The sequence below is a fragment of the Procambarus clarkii genome, chromosome 67 (assembly GCF_040958095.1).
Source record: "Procambarus clarkii isolate CNS0578487 chromosome 67, FALCON_Pclarkii_2.0, whole genome shotgun sequence".
NCBI lineage: Eukaryota > Metazoa > Arthropoda > Malacostraca > Decapoda > Cambaridae > Procambarus > Procambarus clarkii.
In genome coordinates this window covers 30,110,983-30,128,523 of record NC_091216.1, presented here as the reverse complement: position 1 = coordinate 30,128,523, position 17,541 = coordinate 30,110,983, and the positions used below count along the sequence as shown (strand labels likewise).

The 17,541-nt window shown below is 41.6% G+C and overlaps 1 protein-coding gene across 7 annotated transcripts in view; it reads right to left on the bottom strand.

Moving 5' to 3' along the window:
* The window catches only part of LOC123767583 (uncharacterized), a 95,263-nt gene that overhangs the window by 11,993 nt on the left and 65,729 nt on the right, over positions 1-17,541 (bottom strand). For 3 of the 7 annotated variants that reach the window (XM_045757336.2, XM_069310609.1, XM_045757337.2), the window contains 5 exons: positions 14,300-14,451; positions 11,080-11,179; positions 9,408-9,508; positions 6,726-6,893; positions 4,244-4,466 (listed from right to left, as the gene is read on the bottom strand). In XM_045757336.2, coding sequence (XP_045613292.1) covers positions 4,244-4,466; positions 6,726-6,893; positions 9,408-9,508; positions 11,080-11,179; positions 14,300-14,451 — 744 coding nt within the window. Of the gene's footprint in view, positions 1-3,148; positions 4,467-6,725; positions 6,894-9,407; positions 9,509-11,079; positions 11,180-14,299; positions 14,465-16,564; positions 16,731-17,541 lie in introns of those variants that run through there. The other 4 variants (XM_069310608.1, XM_069310610.1, XR_011223946.1 and 1 more) reach the window with 4 other exon arrangements.

Genomic DNA, 17,541 nt, shown 5'->3' with positions numbered 1-17,541 from the left:
CATGAGCAGGCCAGAGGTGAAACAAAGCAAGAGAAAGCTTACGAAACGGGGAGGAAGTAACAACCACCCTGAATGCAAGCTGGAGTGGCTCCGCCATTGCCACATGATAAGAGGCGACAGTACAGTAATTGTGTCTTTTTGACACCACATGCCCAAGAGATGTTGACACAATGGTATGAGGTAAAAAACTCCTATTTACCTGATTTTTTTTTTTTTTTACAAGAAGGCCACCATCTCTGGTGGTCTTGATGGGTACAAGAAGCCGGCAGTTTGTCAAATATTCCTGAGGATTTATGTCTTCATTAAATAGGCAATTCTTTTTGAGAATGTTGCCCAGGCATGAATTTTGATACTGGTAGTAAAGACCACAATGTCATTGATAATAATCGCAGATCCCTAGTACATGTTAACCTTATCAGATAGTAAGCAATTACACAACAATATCATGATTATAATGTTTTTACAGATCTTTGCTAACTCCATTGCATTCATTTAGTTATTATAACCATGTTAACATCATTGATATGCAAGCTAGGCAGTAATAACAATAATTGTCAAATGCCATAACTGCAGTAGCCCAGGTGATCAACAGATGCAGAGTGATACAATCAACACCCCCTTCTGGATGGGAAATAGGAATGCACTTTACACAGCTGCCCCTTTTGCTTGTAGAAAAGGGTGTAGAGCCACACTCTCCCACCCAGGCAGGCACACTTTAGCAAACGCCCCGAGTGGTTCAGTCCACTTACCCTCTGCCCTCCTTACAGATTTTCCAGTGTTTTCACTCCCACCCACCCTCCCTCTCTCTCTAAACAGGGGTTCCTTTTCACCTTGCTGAAGGCCTCTCATTTCTGGGGAGGGCTCACACTGGAATCCCCACACACCCCCTCTTGCAAATCAGGTTGTACCCTCCAAACTTGAAACATTAATTCTTTGAGTACCATTCTTAAATGTACTCAACCTTTTTTAGACAACTGTATCTGAAGTTAGACACAAATACAACAAAATGGTTAATGATGGTAACAGAATCCATTTCATGTAATTATCTAAGCATAGTTACAGGATGAGAGCTACACTCATGGTGGTCCGTCTTCCCAGTATTCTTTGCATATGATGCTTTGAAACTATTGACAGTTTTCTGCTTTCTCACTGAACTTGTTCCAATCTTCTACCACTCTGTTTTCAAAAGAAAATTTTCTAATATTTTTTTGGCAGTTTTTGTTTCATTAGCTTGAATCTCTGACCTCTTGTTTTTGAGGTTGCTGGTTTCAGGAATTCCTCTTTGTCAATTTTATTGATTCCTGTTACTATTTTTTATCTAGCGGTCATATTGCTTCTTTTACTTCTGTCTTCTAGCTATGGCATATTTAACACCTCTAGCCTCTACTCGTAGTTCATGTTTTTTAGTTCTGGAAATCATTTTGTAGCATACTTTTGCACCTTTTCCATTTTATTGATGTTCAGTTTCCACTTTACTGTTCAAGGGTAAAAGAGTGAGTGTTTTTTGAGGGAGGGGAGGAGTGGCACCTCAGGAAAAAATGCGCGCATTTATCACTAATAATGAGAGAGTAACCTGGGATAAAGGGAGAGATGAATGATCAGGTCTTACTTTGCTTGGACGTGGACGTCGGCTGACTCGGTGAAGTGGTAATTTCTGTGGTGACCATTTGAGTTTAAGTAACTAGTCAAAGATGGCGAGAGAGTGCGCACACATAGTTTTCATATGCTCTGCATTCTATTTTAGGCAATACCTATACTTTTGGCATTTTATTAGCTAAGAGAACAAAAATATTGCATATATTCATACAAATAGGGTATTGGGTCAATAATTTTTTGCCTTGATCTATATAAATATTTGCATCATCAGTGCATTTTTTCTCCCTGGGGTTTGAGTACTTGGAGGGAAGGAGGGAATAACAAGACACTCATTAAATATTACATAATTAAATAATTATAGTTTTGTTCATCTACTAATTCTTATGTTCTTATGTTCTAGATTCTTAACTCTGCTTTCTGTCAAGGTGTTACATGTTCATCTACTAATGCAAAACTATCAAAAAGATTAAAAAACAAAATTTAAACTATAAGTAATTACTGTTCTAACATTGATTTTTAATTTTGACAATAATAACTTAACCTTCAGGTAAAACATTATTTCAAGAAATACATTTGTAATATTTGTAAGCATATCAAATAGAGCTGTAATTAATATCAGAAGCTGCCTCGTATGGGCCAATAGGCCTTCTGCAGTTACCTTTATTCTTATGTTCCTAAATGACCAGATTATTCAACTTGCACATTTACTTATACTGTATTACAATAATCATATAGGTAACAAATTAAACAATACAACAATTCACAGCATAAATTATTTATATATATATATATATATATATATATATATATATATATATATATATAAATATAAATAAAAGAGCAACATAAATAACAACAAATGAAATCAATCTAAAAACATATTTACTATTGCTCTAAAAACAGACTAACAGAAAGCAAGAGAAAGCTGTAGGACACACTCACAACACATCAAAATCTGAAGAACTTGAGAGGAACAAGACTTTTTTCAGAATTAGAAAAAGTGCATATAAAAAAACAGAGTTAAATGTAATGAAACACCCATTTCTGGGTGAGACCCAGAGGCTCCCTGGAGCTAACTGGGCTGATATGAATGTATTAGACCCCTGGCATCAGTCAATGCACATGGAATTCAAGGCCTACAGGGGACCACGAACCAGAACCTAGCCCCCTCAGAGAGGTACGAGGAGCAATGGTCTGTAGAAACCCCCCATGTTTGTATGTCTCGAAGAAAGCATTCTATGTCTGCCATCGACCGGGTCAGGCACCCAGAAAGGTAAGCGCCCCAAAACAAACCCCTATTCTGGTTAAGAAATTTCTACTGAAAGCCATACTAATGGACAGAATTCCCCAAATGAAAACAAGCAAATGAGCATGACGTCACCATGTCACCACGCCTCTGTCCAATCAAGGCTTACTTGATTGTACTTACTTCAATTGCTACTGAAAGCCCCGGCCAGGGGCTTTCAGTAGCAATTTCTTAACCAGAATAGGGGTTTGTTTTGGGGCGCTTACCTTTCTGGGTGCCTGACCTGGTCGATGGCAGACATAGAATGCTTCCAACCACACGGGGGGTTTCTATAGGCCATTGCTCCCCGGTAGGCCTAGTACTCCATGCACATTGACTGATGCCAGGGTCTAATACATTCATATCAGCCCGGTTAGCTCCAGGGAGCCGAAGGGGCTTCCTCCAGAAAATGACTTACATTAATATCAAAATTATCTCGAAGACTACCAACACATAAGGTGGTCAGAGCATGCATTAATGATTACTAAAATGACACAGAATGGTCTACAAATGCCTTGATGACTACAGAGATGACACAACATGACCAGAGCATGTATTGATGACTACTGAGCTGACACAAGGTTGCCAGAGCATGTTTTGATGACTACTGAGGTGACATAAGGTGGCCAGAGCATGTCTTGATGACTACCGAGGTGACACAAGGTGCTCAGAGGAAGCTTAGCTTGACTACCAAAAATCACAAGGTAGTCAGAAGATACCTTCATGATTAATAAAATAATACAAAATAGTCAGAGGATGCCTTGATTACCAAAACATCACAAGGTGATCAGAAGATACCTTCTTGATTACCAGGATGACACAGGCTGGTTGGAGTATGCTTTGATGACTACCGAGATGACACAAGGTGGTCTGAGGATGCCTGGAAGACTTCCAAGACGACACAAAGTGGTCAGAGTATATACCTTAATGATTCTCAAGACGATACAGGGTGATCAGAGGATTCTTTGATGACTACCAAGATGACACATGGTGGTCAGAGGATGCTTTGATGACTACCAAGATGACACATGGTAGTCAGAGCATGTCTTGATGAATACCGAGACAACCCAAGGTGGTCAGAGTAAGCCTTGATGACTATAGACACACAAGGTGGTCAGAGTAAGCCTTGATGACTACAGAGACACAAGGTGGTCAGAGTAAGCCTTGATTACTATAGACACACAAGGTGGTCAGAGTAAGCCTTGATTACTATAGATACACAAGGTGGTCAGAGTAAGCCTTGATGACTACAGAGACACAAGGTGGTCAGAGTAAGCCTTGATTACTATAGATACACAAGGTGGTCAGAGTAAGCCTTGATGACTATAGACACACAAGGTGGTCAGAGGATGCTTGCCGTACCATTTCTCTGATATTTATTCCGTAGTCTTGTCAGAGTTGATGAAGATTCACTGCTTAGGGTAGAATGAGTGTATGTGAGTGGTCGATTTGCAAAGCGACGTTTGAGGGAGGTAATAGGCCTTGTTTCATCCTCCCGCCACCTTCTCCAGTTATGATGTTCGATTGGATCCTGAGGCCCCCAATCACCCCATTCTCGAGATGACTGCAGTGATGAAGCCACTTTCTGTGTACAAAAACAAATTAGAATTTACTTAATATTTGCAAATGCCCTCATTACATCTATGTTCACTTTACACCTACGCAAAAACAATGATCCAATTGCTTAATTAAGTTCAGGGAGCTACTGAGAAGATCACCATAAAAGAGGGTTTCATTACATTTTACATTTAATGTTTGTTTTCATAAGTTCCCCTTTTCCCTTTTCATTCTCCCTCTAGTAGCAGCTGCCCACCACCAGGTGGCAGCATCAGCAGCTACAGGCTTAGTAAATGTATCCTAATCATTCAAGAGCCGACCAAGGGGCAAAAAGCGACACACTGAAGGTAAAGGGTCCAGGGATCCACTGAGGACCCACAAGAGAAAACGTTTCATTACATTCAACACTGGTTTTCTGGGGATTGTTCTTTTGGTGGCTCCTTTTTGCTCTCTCGCCACAGACAACAAAACAGAAAATGGGGAAATTCATCAGGGGTGGAGGAGAGTAGAAGCCAATAACCCTAAATGAAGGGGAATCAGTGATGGGAAACCTGTCCCAATGCCACACAAGCCTAGTGCCTAGTGTGGCCCAGGCACATTAACAAGGTAATGAATTGCCAAAACCCTGTTAGAATGTCAGAACCTCCAAGTCTGAATATCCACTCCAAGATATATTCACAAACACAAGGGACAAAGCCACAAATTTGTTCACATAATGGGCCCAAGGGTAGACTGCAGGCTAGCTAAACTTGATGATGCTGTGAATGGCCTGAGACAAATGAGCCTCTAAAGCAAAGGCCAGGGAACACCAGGTCAACAAACAACATAATGTCACCTGGAGCATCCCAAGGGGCATATAGTCTCCCCTTGAAACACACCATGAAACCAGTTGCCAGAACAAAGGTAGACTTTGAAGCTGCTGTTAAAACCCAGGAGGGAACAGCCCCAATTGCTGCCGTAACTTGCACAAGCACTTTAAGAAATGAGTGCACTCAAACTGAAGCCACATGAAGTCCCACCCAATGGGAAAATTCAGGAAACCTAAAGAAAATGCTGAACTCAAACCAAAGCAGGAGCATGAGGGGCCTGCAGTGTGTACTTAAGAGTAACAACATGCCCTCTTCAGCAGGTAGGGACTGGAAAGGCCTGAACAGTAAAGCAAGAACACACAAGGAAGCAAGTTCTTAGACTTACAACTGCCACTAAAAGGGTAGTTTTACAACAGCCCATAAGAACAGCAAGAGGGCAGCCCTGCAACCAGCTAGCAGAATGATGGTAAATTGCTAATTGCAGTTACGAATTTGGACAGAGAATCCATAACACCACTAACAACACAGATGAGAAGGAAATCCCAAACAAACAAGAGATACAGATTACCTGGACTGTCACATAGAGAGAAATGTATACTAGGTGCAAGGGAAGTATCTCTGCTAAGCCAACACCAAATCCCAACTGTAAACAACATAGGAATGCATATAAAGCCACGGACAAGAATAACCACTAACAAAACCCAAACAAACCCTCAGCTAAAGTGCTAGGTCTAACAAACACAGAGCAGAGCCAGGTATGATAGTAACACAGGCACACAGTTAACTGCTACCAGTTCCAATCAAAAAGCTTCTCAGTGGAGAGCAAATCCCACACATTGCTTGGAGGTGAGGTGACTCAAGGGGAGTGACTCTATGAAGGAAGAACCCGAATTCCCTCAAAGCATGTAACTGTAATGGGGCAAGGGAGATGCAAGCCAACTACCAGGGAAAGTTGGCTTACTACCAGGGATTTTTACCAGTGTAATCACCTCTGTCAATTTATATTGTAGTTATTTGTTGATATAAAACCTTGCTACAATGTACCTTTTCATCTTACCTGATATGTTAGATTAAGGTCCTGTCCGAAATGCTATGTGTGTTAGTGGCTTTGCAAGAATGTACAAATACCAATCTTACGTAATCTCACCAATCCATTGTACCTTCTTGTGAATAAATTATTATTACTATTATTATCATAGGTTAGTTACTCTGTAACAATAACCTTACTTACCACAGGGTTACTGCTTTCCTACAAACAGATTACGGTTCTGGCTCCCAGTAGGCTAGGGTGGGGTCCCAAGAGACCTCATGCAATTTCTTAATTTAGCAGTACCAGTGATTAAGCTTGGGGAGCTGTTGAGGGGGCTCTTCCAAAAAAAAATACTGTACATTGATAAAAACATAAGTACAAAATATAAACTTTACACAAGAAAGATAGCATTTAATTCAGATTTATGTGTGAAACAGAAAATACGTACATCAACGACACCGTATGCTAGCTGAGATTTAACCACGTAGATGGCAGTTATTGGAACAGGAAGCAAAACCAATACCCGCAGTCCCCACACCAAGGCTGTTCTCCATCCTGGTCCATCAGTAACTGCAACTGCTTGTCCATCCATTATACAAGCCCATATGACGATACCCTGAAATTTAACCTTATTTTATAAGCAATAGCATAAACCTTAACTGATAACACCAGCATTGAATGTAATGAAATGTCATTTTCTGGGTTGAGCCCCAGAGGCTCTCTGAAGCTAACGGACTGATGTCCATTATATTAGTCTAGAGCATCAGTTAATTGGAGTCTTGAGCCTAATGGGAACCACAAGCCAGAACCTGGTTCCCTTAGAGAGGTGAAGGGAGCAATGGCATATGAACACTCCACTTTGTGAGAGTATAGTCATGTTTGCCATCGACCGAGGGTATCACCCAGAAAGGTAGGAGGACCATTACTAACCCCAACTGGTAAAACATTCCAACCCAAGACCGAACTGAGCTGAAGAACTTCCCCTAAGAGGAAACAATGAACAAACATCCATTCAACCAGCGCGCCCGCTCATTAGCGACTCCTCACCTCCCTACAGAATGGGGAGGGGTCCCCGCCTGGGTGACCAAGCACTGACACCAGCAGTTTGGAGACTGACAACAAAAACCGCCGACCGGAGGGAGAGAGGGTGTCAAGAGAACCTCCAGGGCTCGACCCAGAATATGGCATTTCATTACATTAAGTGCTGGTTTTCTGGGGGGAACCCCTATGGCTCCCTGATGCTATATACCCACAGAGAAGGAAAAAAGGGACTTACCCGGGAGGGCGGCAGCACTACATGCCCATGACGAAGATGGGACAACTGGCTGCAACCGATGGTCCAAGGCCACACAAGGCCGCTGAGGACCCGGAACGTTCACAAGATAACGGGCGACCAGGACCCTGTTCAACCTCCAAAACCTTTGTGTCCGAATGTCAGCCCACTGTTAATACAGTGGTACCTCGGAATGCGAGTGTCCCTGTATGCGAGTTTTTCGGAAGACGAGCAGGATTTCCTCGAAAAATATGTCTCGGAAGGCGAGGGTTACCTTGGGACGCGAGTTTGTTGATACACGTACAGGCCGACCTAGCGCGTGGTGGTTCGCCGATCGTCGCCCCTCCACCCCTTCGCCCCTCAGTTTACCATTGTCTCGTGCCCAGTGACTATCCCACATCAATTCTTCTCGCGGATTTTCAGTGTTTTGTTGGATTTTTGGTGATTTGACTATACAATTTGTTATATATCTCACCATGGGTCCCAAGAAAACCAGTGGTAAGGATAAAGGCCAGAAAGCCCATGTGAGGATGACAATAGAGGAGAAACAAGAGATCATTTGGAAACATGAGAACGGTACACGTGTTGTTGAACTTTGTAGGCAGTACAACAAAGCCACATAAACAATATGCACTATACTTAAGAAGAAAAATGAGATTATGAGTGCTAAAGTGGCAAAAGGAGTCAGAACAATAATGAAACAAAGACCACAAATACTTGAAGAAGTGGAAAAGTTGTTATTAATTTGGATACACGACAAGGAGTTAAGGGGTGACAGTGTTACGGAGGCCATTATTTGTGAGAAAGCCAGGAAGGGGGACTGATGCCTGCCAGGACTGCCTGATGTGATAATGGAAGGGGACTCCCCTTCCAAACAGTAACTCCTCCTCCCCCCTCCTCACAATCTTCCATACGCCTACAGCACTCAACAGCAAGGTAAGTAATAACTGGAACATAGTTTTGTAGGTTTATTTAGATGAATTAGGTATAAAAATTTAGTTTGATGTGGGGTTTTTGGGGTAGTCAGGAACGGATTAATTCATTTCCCTTTATTTCTTATGGGGAATTTAGCTTCGGAATGCGAGTTTTCGGAATACGAGGCGTCTCCAGGAACCAATTAAACTCTTAAACTGAGGTATGGCTGTATTACCAAAAAGTGCAGCAAGAGCTGCAAACTTGTGTGTATCATGGGCACGAGGGTAGACAGTAGGCTGGCTAGACTTGAGAACTCTGCGGATGACCTGAGAGACCCAAGCCCTGGAACAGGGAATGAGGGACTCCGAATTGCATCCCCGTGCATCTACCCAAAGTGCATCCCCGAACACAGAACCCGAGGTGGGCGGATAACGGCGGAGAGCCGAAACTGGACACAAAACATAATGCACCCCTGTCCTGGCCAACCAAGCATCAATAACCCACAGGATCCCTCCAGAAGCCCGCCGTCTCATTCTTCGCTAGAAAAGAAGGAGACAACCACAACCGAACAAAACGAACCCCAGGACACTCCACTCACAAAATGGAGTGCTCATATGCCATTGCACCCTTCGCCTCTCTGAGGGAACCAGGTTCTGGCTAGTGGTTCCCTGTACGCTCAAGACTCCAATTAACTGATGCTCTAGACTAATATAATAGATATCAGTCTGTTAGTTTCAGGGAGCTCTATGGGCACCCCCCAGAAAAGAAATTATAAATGCACCAGATAGCAATAGTACTTAGGGGCCAGCCCAGAAATGCTCTCTCACATTTGTTAACCACATATCACCAAATCTGTATTCTTCAAACCTATGCGGAGCATTAGCTGCCTACACCAGTGCATATAGATGTTAAATTTTTTTAGTATAAGCACATAGTACCTACCAGAAGAGTCAGAGGGATAAAGACACCCCACAATGGAATCCATAGCAAGCTGACTGTTGCCTCAAGCATGAAAGTGAAGTCCTTGCGAACCTTGTGTATTCCTGAAAAGTAATACATTTTTGTTTAAGTGTTCACAAAAGGACTGTAATCAATAAAATCAACAAAATGGCTTAATATGGAAACTCAATCTAATAATTTATACTGAGTATGTATTTTCATCACAATTAACATGTTAATTTTGTTAGACTACTTACTCAATGAGTTAAAGGTGAGGTAAATATACACAGAATTTACAGTATGTAGTGTATTGTTACTCCTAATATTACATAAGGGAGCATTAAAAGTTGTATAAGGCATCAGTAAATAAATTTACTAAAATATCTTATTATCTGTGAGGCATAATTATATTCTGAAAATAAGTATGGTAAGAGAATATCCTAAGTACACTGGAATTGGCAGAACATTTTGTGATGCTTCCATCTCTAGCCTGCATTAAATGGCCTAGCTGTTGTCCATGAAATGATAAGTGCACAGAAACCTAACATGCCATAAATCACAGTGAAATGTAACCAAAATCAACTAATATGTCATCCAATTTGATTGTGCCCACCTCTCCATGACCCACTACCAGATGTACACCATAAACATCACTCAACCTAACAACCAAATATCACCTAACTGCTACTAAAATCATGACCAGATCTGGCAATAAGGGGGTAGAATAAGGGTACCATTTGCACATCTCCATTCATTTCAGTGAGAGTTAATGAGACAGTAGTGATGCCATAATTGTTTTTAGTATTAGTAAACATGGTGTCTGATTCCTCCCATGCATGTACAGTATTTCCTTAGCTGCACATTAGGGGTTAGTGGGTAACACAAAAGCCCTGCAACTTCTTTCAGTAACCATGGTAATACCTGGTCTGGCCCTTCTGCTTTTGCTACATCCAGTTCCTTCAGGTGTCTTTTTACCTCTGCAAAGGGTCCAGGTTTTGGCCTCTGGTCCCTGGTAGGTTCTCATTGGCTCACAAGAGCCTTATGAAGAAAAATGTAGTGTAGTGTAGTGTAGTGTAGTGTAAGCCTGATATTGCTGGATAGGTGAGGAGATAACCAGAGTAGATAGCAACATGGAATCTTCTCACAGCCTTCCCAGAAAACTGAAACAAATACATACACAGGACAAAGTCCTAAAGAATAGTCAAAACTAAGTTAAGTACGGGCAGGAAGAGCAGGAACAGTACTATGAGCTAGCAACACAACCACATGAGGCCCATGACTGACGTGTGCAGCAAGCAGGTGGGTCCAAGTTGCCATCTGGTGGTGGGTGAGTTGGGTCTGGATAATGAATCCTGTCATAGTTTGTATCAGGGTTACCAATGTTGTCATACAGTTGCTTGTTTTGAGGCACTCTACTTTTTTTATTTTTTTATTTTGGCCTGGGATGATCTAGTATCCCAAGATTCCCCTCGACTTTATTGAGGGGGCCCACATTTCTGGTCCCAGTCTCTGGTAGAGGGGCTCATTACTCACAAGAGCTTGATGGACTACTCTCGGCTTGGAGGTATCCAAGCACGAGGTAGCTTGGAGAGCCACCAAAGGGAGCCCTCCTAAAAAACAGTACAGTTATAATAATAAGATATTAAGTGTGTCAAGAGCAGCTACATGTACTTACCGTAAATAATAGTAATGGCAAGAGTAAGTGTAAACGGTGGCCACAACACTACCAGGGTCAAGACATCGCCATCCAGCAGGGCTACAACAGCAGCTCCACCCTGTATTCAACCCATCAGTGTCAGTTTACTCTACAATTTAGTCATGTTATCTATCTAACAAACAGCATATTAATGAAGAGATCTAATATGTAAATATTCTTCCTATGTTACAAGAATGTAATGTACCTGTACATACAAAAGAATAAACTTTAATGTCTACAAATCAATGCTTTCCACATATAAACAAGGTACAGGCAGCCCTCAATTTGCATGAAGGTTGCATTCCTCTGAAATGTTTGTAAAACCCAAACCAATGCAAATCAAAGGTACTGTATATTGGGTAAAATAGAGCTACATTCATGAGCCCTCCTAGTCACAAGCAGCATTTAATGTACATACAGTATAAAAGAAGACATGGCTGTATAACATAAATGTATTTACCACTTGCCACTTTTTATGGTAAAGTGGGAAATGATAATGATATTGAAGCCTTACAAAGAAATCTACATGAACTCCACAAATGGTCAGTAGACTGGCAAATGCTTTTTAATATCGACAAATGCAAGACCATGCATGTGGAGCATAACCCACACCACGACTACCAAATTAATAGCATTACATTATAGCAGATTGATGAAAAATATGGAGTCAAAATCCACCACTCATTAAAAGTTGCACAACAGATGGGTGCGGGTGCAGTAGTAAAATAAGCTAACCAAACTCTTGGGATAATCAAGCATACTTTTGACTATAAGGAAAAGAAGGTAATGGTTCAACTGTATAAATCTCCAATGCACCCCCATTTGGATAACTGTATCCAAACATGGAGACCTCAGTTTCAGAAGGACATAGCTGCTCTGGAGAAAGTGCAACACCGGGCAACAAAAATCATTCCAGAGCTAAGTCAACTCACTTATGAGGAACAGTTGAGGGCCACAGAGCCCTCAACTGTTGGCTAGCAGAGGACCACCAAAACAGTACAGTATCAGGAAACTATTGTCCCACTAGGCAGACCCCCACCAGGCAAACGAAAACAAGAGAAAAGAAAAACCGCCCAAAAGTACACTGTCCCCAGAGGCAACAGGAACTGGTCGCTGCGTAGGTGGCAGGTCGCACAGCACCTTGATGCCCTAACCAGCATAACACCACTTCCCTGCCCAAGGCCAAACAAGGGCCCCAAGCCCCAGCTGGCCCCAAGGTAGAGGTAATTGCCGAGCAGCAAGAATCCCCACGGGAACGGTTCTCGAACGCCCCAGGGAAGAGAACCCTGACATGCAGGGGCAGTACTCACAGGGTGCTAAGGGAAGGAAGCCCCTAAGCACATGCAGCCCCCGGCACTGAAGAGGTACTCCTGGCCACCACACACCACAATAATACAGCAGAGAACGCCACACAGGCAAACACCGCCTAGGAATTTGAGGCCAGAGAAGCATCTGTCCCGATTGACATTAGCTTACGAACTGGAGTGCTATGCAGCCAGCGCGGTGAAGTCCGGGACCCCCACCCTCCCCCTCTCAGGGAGGGGGAGGGCTGTGCGGACGAGCAGCGGTCAGTAGATCAGTAGAGTGTGACGTTTGCTTGTTTTCTTGTTTCCATTGGATTGAAGGGAGTTCTACCTCTCTGTTCGGTTTTTGTTTTAGTTTCTTACCATGTGGGGTTTGTTTTGTTCTGCCTACCTTTCTGGGTGCCTAACCCCCGGTCGATGGCAGATAAGGAAAACCCCAACCACAGGGGGGGTTTTCCATGGCCATTGCTCCCTGAAACCTCTCTGAAGGGGCCAGGTTCTGGCTCATGGTCCCTGGTAGGTCTAAACTCCATAGCTAATGTCCCGGTCTAATATAAAACACATTAGCCCGATAAGCTCCAGGGAGCTGAAGGGGCTCCCTTCAGAAGAAATAGTAGTTAACAACAGTTGATTGATTGACAGTTGAGAGGAGGGCGGAAAGAGCAGAGCTCAACCCCTGCAAGCACGACTAGGTGAATACACAAGGCTGCCGAGGGCCTGGAACACTCAAGATTACAGGCAGCCAGGACCCTGTTCAACCTGCAAAACCCTCATGCCCAAATGTCAGCCCAAGACATGTTGCCAAAAATTGCAGCAAGAGCTACAAACTTTCGCACATCATGGGCACAAGGGCAATAATTAGGCACACAGCTGGCACAACTGCACAGGGTAAAATTCTGCAGGAGAGTGAGGTCAGAGGTAACGTCAGCTCTATACGGCATCAGTCGATGAACTGCCAGTGTGAGCACTTGGACCACCTAGATGGGACACCCCTCCGGGTAGGGGGGTCACTAACGAGCGGGTGCGCTGGTTGGGTGGACATTTGCTTGTTTGTTGTTTTCTCTTGGGGCGAGTTCTTAGACTATGTTCAGTCTTGGTTACAATGTTCTACCAGCTGGGGCTTGTAATGGTTCGCCTACCTTTCTAGGTGATACTTCCGGTCGATGGCAGGTATGACTACAGTATTCTAAAAAGTGGAGTGTTCATAAGCCATTGCTCCCTTCGCCTCTCTGAGGGAACCAGGTTCTGGCTCGTGGTTTCCGGTAGGCATAAGGACTCCGGTAACTGATGCTCTACCCTAATATGGCAGATTTCAGTCCATTAGCTGCAGGAGGCTGATGGGGCTTCCCCCAGAAACTGTCATGCCCATGAGGAGCAAAGTGTAGCAGGATCATCACCGTGTCATGCAGGCCACTAGAAACAGCTAGGGTGGATCACTTGAGACCTTGTTCAATCTCTGTAAAACAATAAGTAACCTACTTCTTTCTAAACTTTGTATAAAGAGGATATAGTCATGTACTAATTCTCTATATTCATTTTCTCCAACCCCACACAAAGCAAGGGCTGCTTGTACTCTTTCAATTCATCCTGGATATGATGGATTCTACAGAAAAGAAACACTATATTACGATCTACAAGAAATGATGGGTTAAGTAAATGGAAAGAATCAGTTGACATCAAATCTAATACATTTACTAACTTTTATCACAAAGCATGACAGCAGCTACTACATTTGATAAAACAGCACTTTCTAATGGCATGGATATAGCCAGAATGATGAGTCTAACTGGTTACCTGGTCAGCAATGGTTATAACCACAGCAATGGATATGGATTAAGCATACTAGCTTGTTGGCTGTTTGTATGAGCTCACAAATTGTACCCAATAGTGGTTACCTTGGTAACTGATGGCGTAGCTGCTGCTAAAAGAAGTGGGGCCAGTATTAGAGCTGCAGTGGCTCGGGGAAGACAATCACGTGCATCTCTAAGTGCTGCAATTAGTGTGTGGATGCATACAGTGCCTGTCGTCACTCCACTACACCAAAGCCCTGCAATAACAAACTAAATAAAATTACCAAATTTTAAACATACTGTGGCTACCTTGTGTAGCTTCTGGGGATCAACGACCCCGCGGGCCGGTTTTCGACCAGGCCTCACAAGTGGTTACGTGGGAGACCATTTTGCATTTGTACTTTATGTACAAATGCAAAATAATTAAATCTCCAGCTATGTCACAACACGACACAACTGCTCATGTGGTCCAGATAGCACAAAACTACATATATGCATCAGATAACACACAACTACATATGTGCTCCAGACAACACACAATTCAACAACATTCATTTAATGAACCTTGCCAACAATGTATTAGTAAATTACTATAATGTATCAGTAATTAATTTAAATGTAAGATTTCTAGGCAGACACGATGATGATGATGTTAGTGCCTTACTGCAAGCACTGAGAAACAAATTCTCTTTTCTTATACTAACAGAAGCCTGGTTAAAAGATGACTCAACTCAACAGTTTAACATATCCATTTACTCAGCTATCCTTAACTGTAGACCAAACCAGACAGGCAGTGGCACTGTAATTTAATACTACCAAAAGCTATCATGCTCAAATCTTATTAGAACTAGAGACCTCTCTGGAGAGTATATCTTTGCCCAGTTCAAAATCATTGGTTTGAAGACGAACCTAACAGTCAAAGTGGTACACAGAATCCCTAACACAGATGTAACTGCATTTAACCCTAACCTCAGAAATTTAATATTAAGCAACAAACTTGACAAAAGTCAACTATAGAGGAGCCTCGATTAACGAATTTAATCCGTTCTGGCACCGAGCTCGTCATGTGAAACCAATTTCCCCATTTAAAATAATGGAAATAAAATTAATCCGTTTCACCACCAAAAAACATCAATATGATATTCAATTTTTTTTTTATTTTTCATAGAAAATGGAGCAGCCTACCTGACATACACTGAATGAACCTTTTTGACATTTTTTCTTTTTTTTTAATTTTTAAAAATTTTCTTTTCTTTTATAGAAAATGGAGCAGCCTACCTGACTTACACTGAATGAACCTTTTTGACATTTTTTCTTTTTTCATTTTTTTTTTCAATTTTTTATTTTCTCATTTTTGTATTTTTATAAAAATTGGAGCAGCCTACCTGACTTACACTGAATGAACCTTTTTGACATTTTTTCTTTTTTCAAATTTTTTCAATCTTTTTTTATTTTTGTATTTTTTTATAGAAAAATGGAGCAGCCTACCTGACATAAACTGAACGAACCTTTTGACATTTGTTCTTTTTTCAAATTTAATTTTTTTTTTTTAATTCTACAAACAAAAATCAATGCTTTGCAACATTACAGCAGTCACACCTTTACATCCCAGCATCATTAGCATCTTTTAAAAAAACATTCATTGATTTGCATTGTTGGAGGCGTCTGAGAATTTGGGAGAACCAGCGGGAATGCTAGGAAGCACCACATGGTTTTCACATTAATGGAGCGGAAGCTCGTCTATCGAGAAAAATTTTCTGTGAGTGGCTCGCTCATTATCTGAGCCACTCGGTACTTGATATACTCATAGATGGGGCTGCTCATCACACGAGGTTCCTCTGTACTGTTATACTAGCAGGGTGTTTTAATATTAACCTCTGCCAACCTGATAACCCACAATTTGCAAGCATCCTCAACTGTATGAATTCTTGCATGCTACTACCCATAATTTGTTTATTTATTTATATATATACAAGAAGGTACATTGGATTTATGAGAAAACATAGCATTGATGTTATTATATTCTTGTAAGGCCACTAACACGTATAGCATTTTGGGCAGGTTCTGCCCAAATAAATATGTAATTACTAAATTCTCCAGAAATACTGAAATGATGGCCTCCACCACTGACCACATTTGGACAATCATAACCTCTACACTAACCTTGGGAATAATCACTGATGGGACTATTGACCATTACCCCACATTTCTTCTAAACAGCATTATTAAACCACCATTAGAAACAATGTAGATTAGCTTTAGACCGCACAATGAAGCTTCAGTAAGCAACTCTGTTGCTGCTGTTGGTAACATAAACTGAGAGACTGAACTTGGTTGTATGGCAAACGCAAATGAATAACCTGAATTTACCTGAGGGCCACTAACACTAGTGGCCTTGATGAGGACAGGAAGCCAATGGCTTGTCAAAGGTCCCCTGATTTGTCCTGATGATTTTTTCAAGCTGGATCTTATTAAATTTCTGCAGAGTTTTGGCATTTATGGCTTCCCTCGTTAGCAGTTCCATGAGTTTATAACCCTGTGGGTGAAAAAGCATCTCCTGTTTTGAAAATGTGCAATCATTTCTTTGCAAAACCCTACATCTCTATAAAAGTTTTCATGCTAACTTAAGTAGTCACAACCAAAAGGCTAAAAAAATGACAAAACAAATTATTAAACCCAAGGAACCATCTACCCATTTATGCCTTAAATGCCAAGGCATTACTTTAGTTCAAAATCTAGCTGGAAAAATCCTCAGGAACAATTGAGAGGACCTTCAACAAGCTGCCAGCTCTCTATCCCCATCTAGACCATTAGAGAGATGGTGGCTTTAGGTAAATTCAGGTAAAAAATCTATCCCAACAAACTCCTCAGATGTCAATGATATAATCCTCTCACTTAAAACAAAATTAAGTAACCTTCCTGAGATACCAACTCTAATATATACAAAAAAGCCTCAAGTGTTAGCTCCATCCATAACAGTACTCTACAATAAATAACTGGAACTTTGAACTTTCCCAGATATTCTTAACAAAGCTATAGTAGTCCGAGTCCATAAAAAGTGGTGATCCCACTGAAATCAATAACAATAGACCAATATCAGTCATTCACATCTTGTCCAAAATATTTGAAAAAGTAATGTCTTTACACCTACTAGATAAACATAATATCAGTATACTAATTCTTGCCAATATGGCTTCAGATCCCCCCAAAAAGCAGCAATGATCCTTTAATCAATATGCTTGACATGATACATTCAGCGCTTGACAAAAATGAGTACCCGATAGGTCCATTTATTGATCTGCATAAGGCCTTTGACACAGTTAACCACAATAACCTTCTCAAACTCT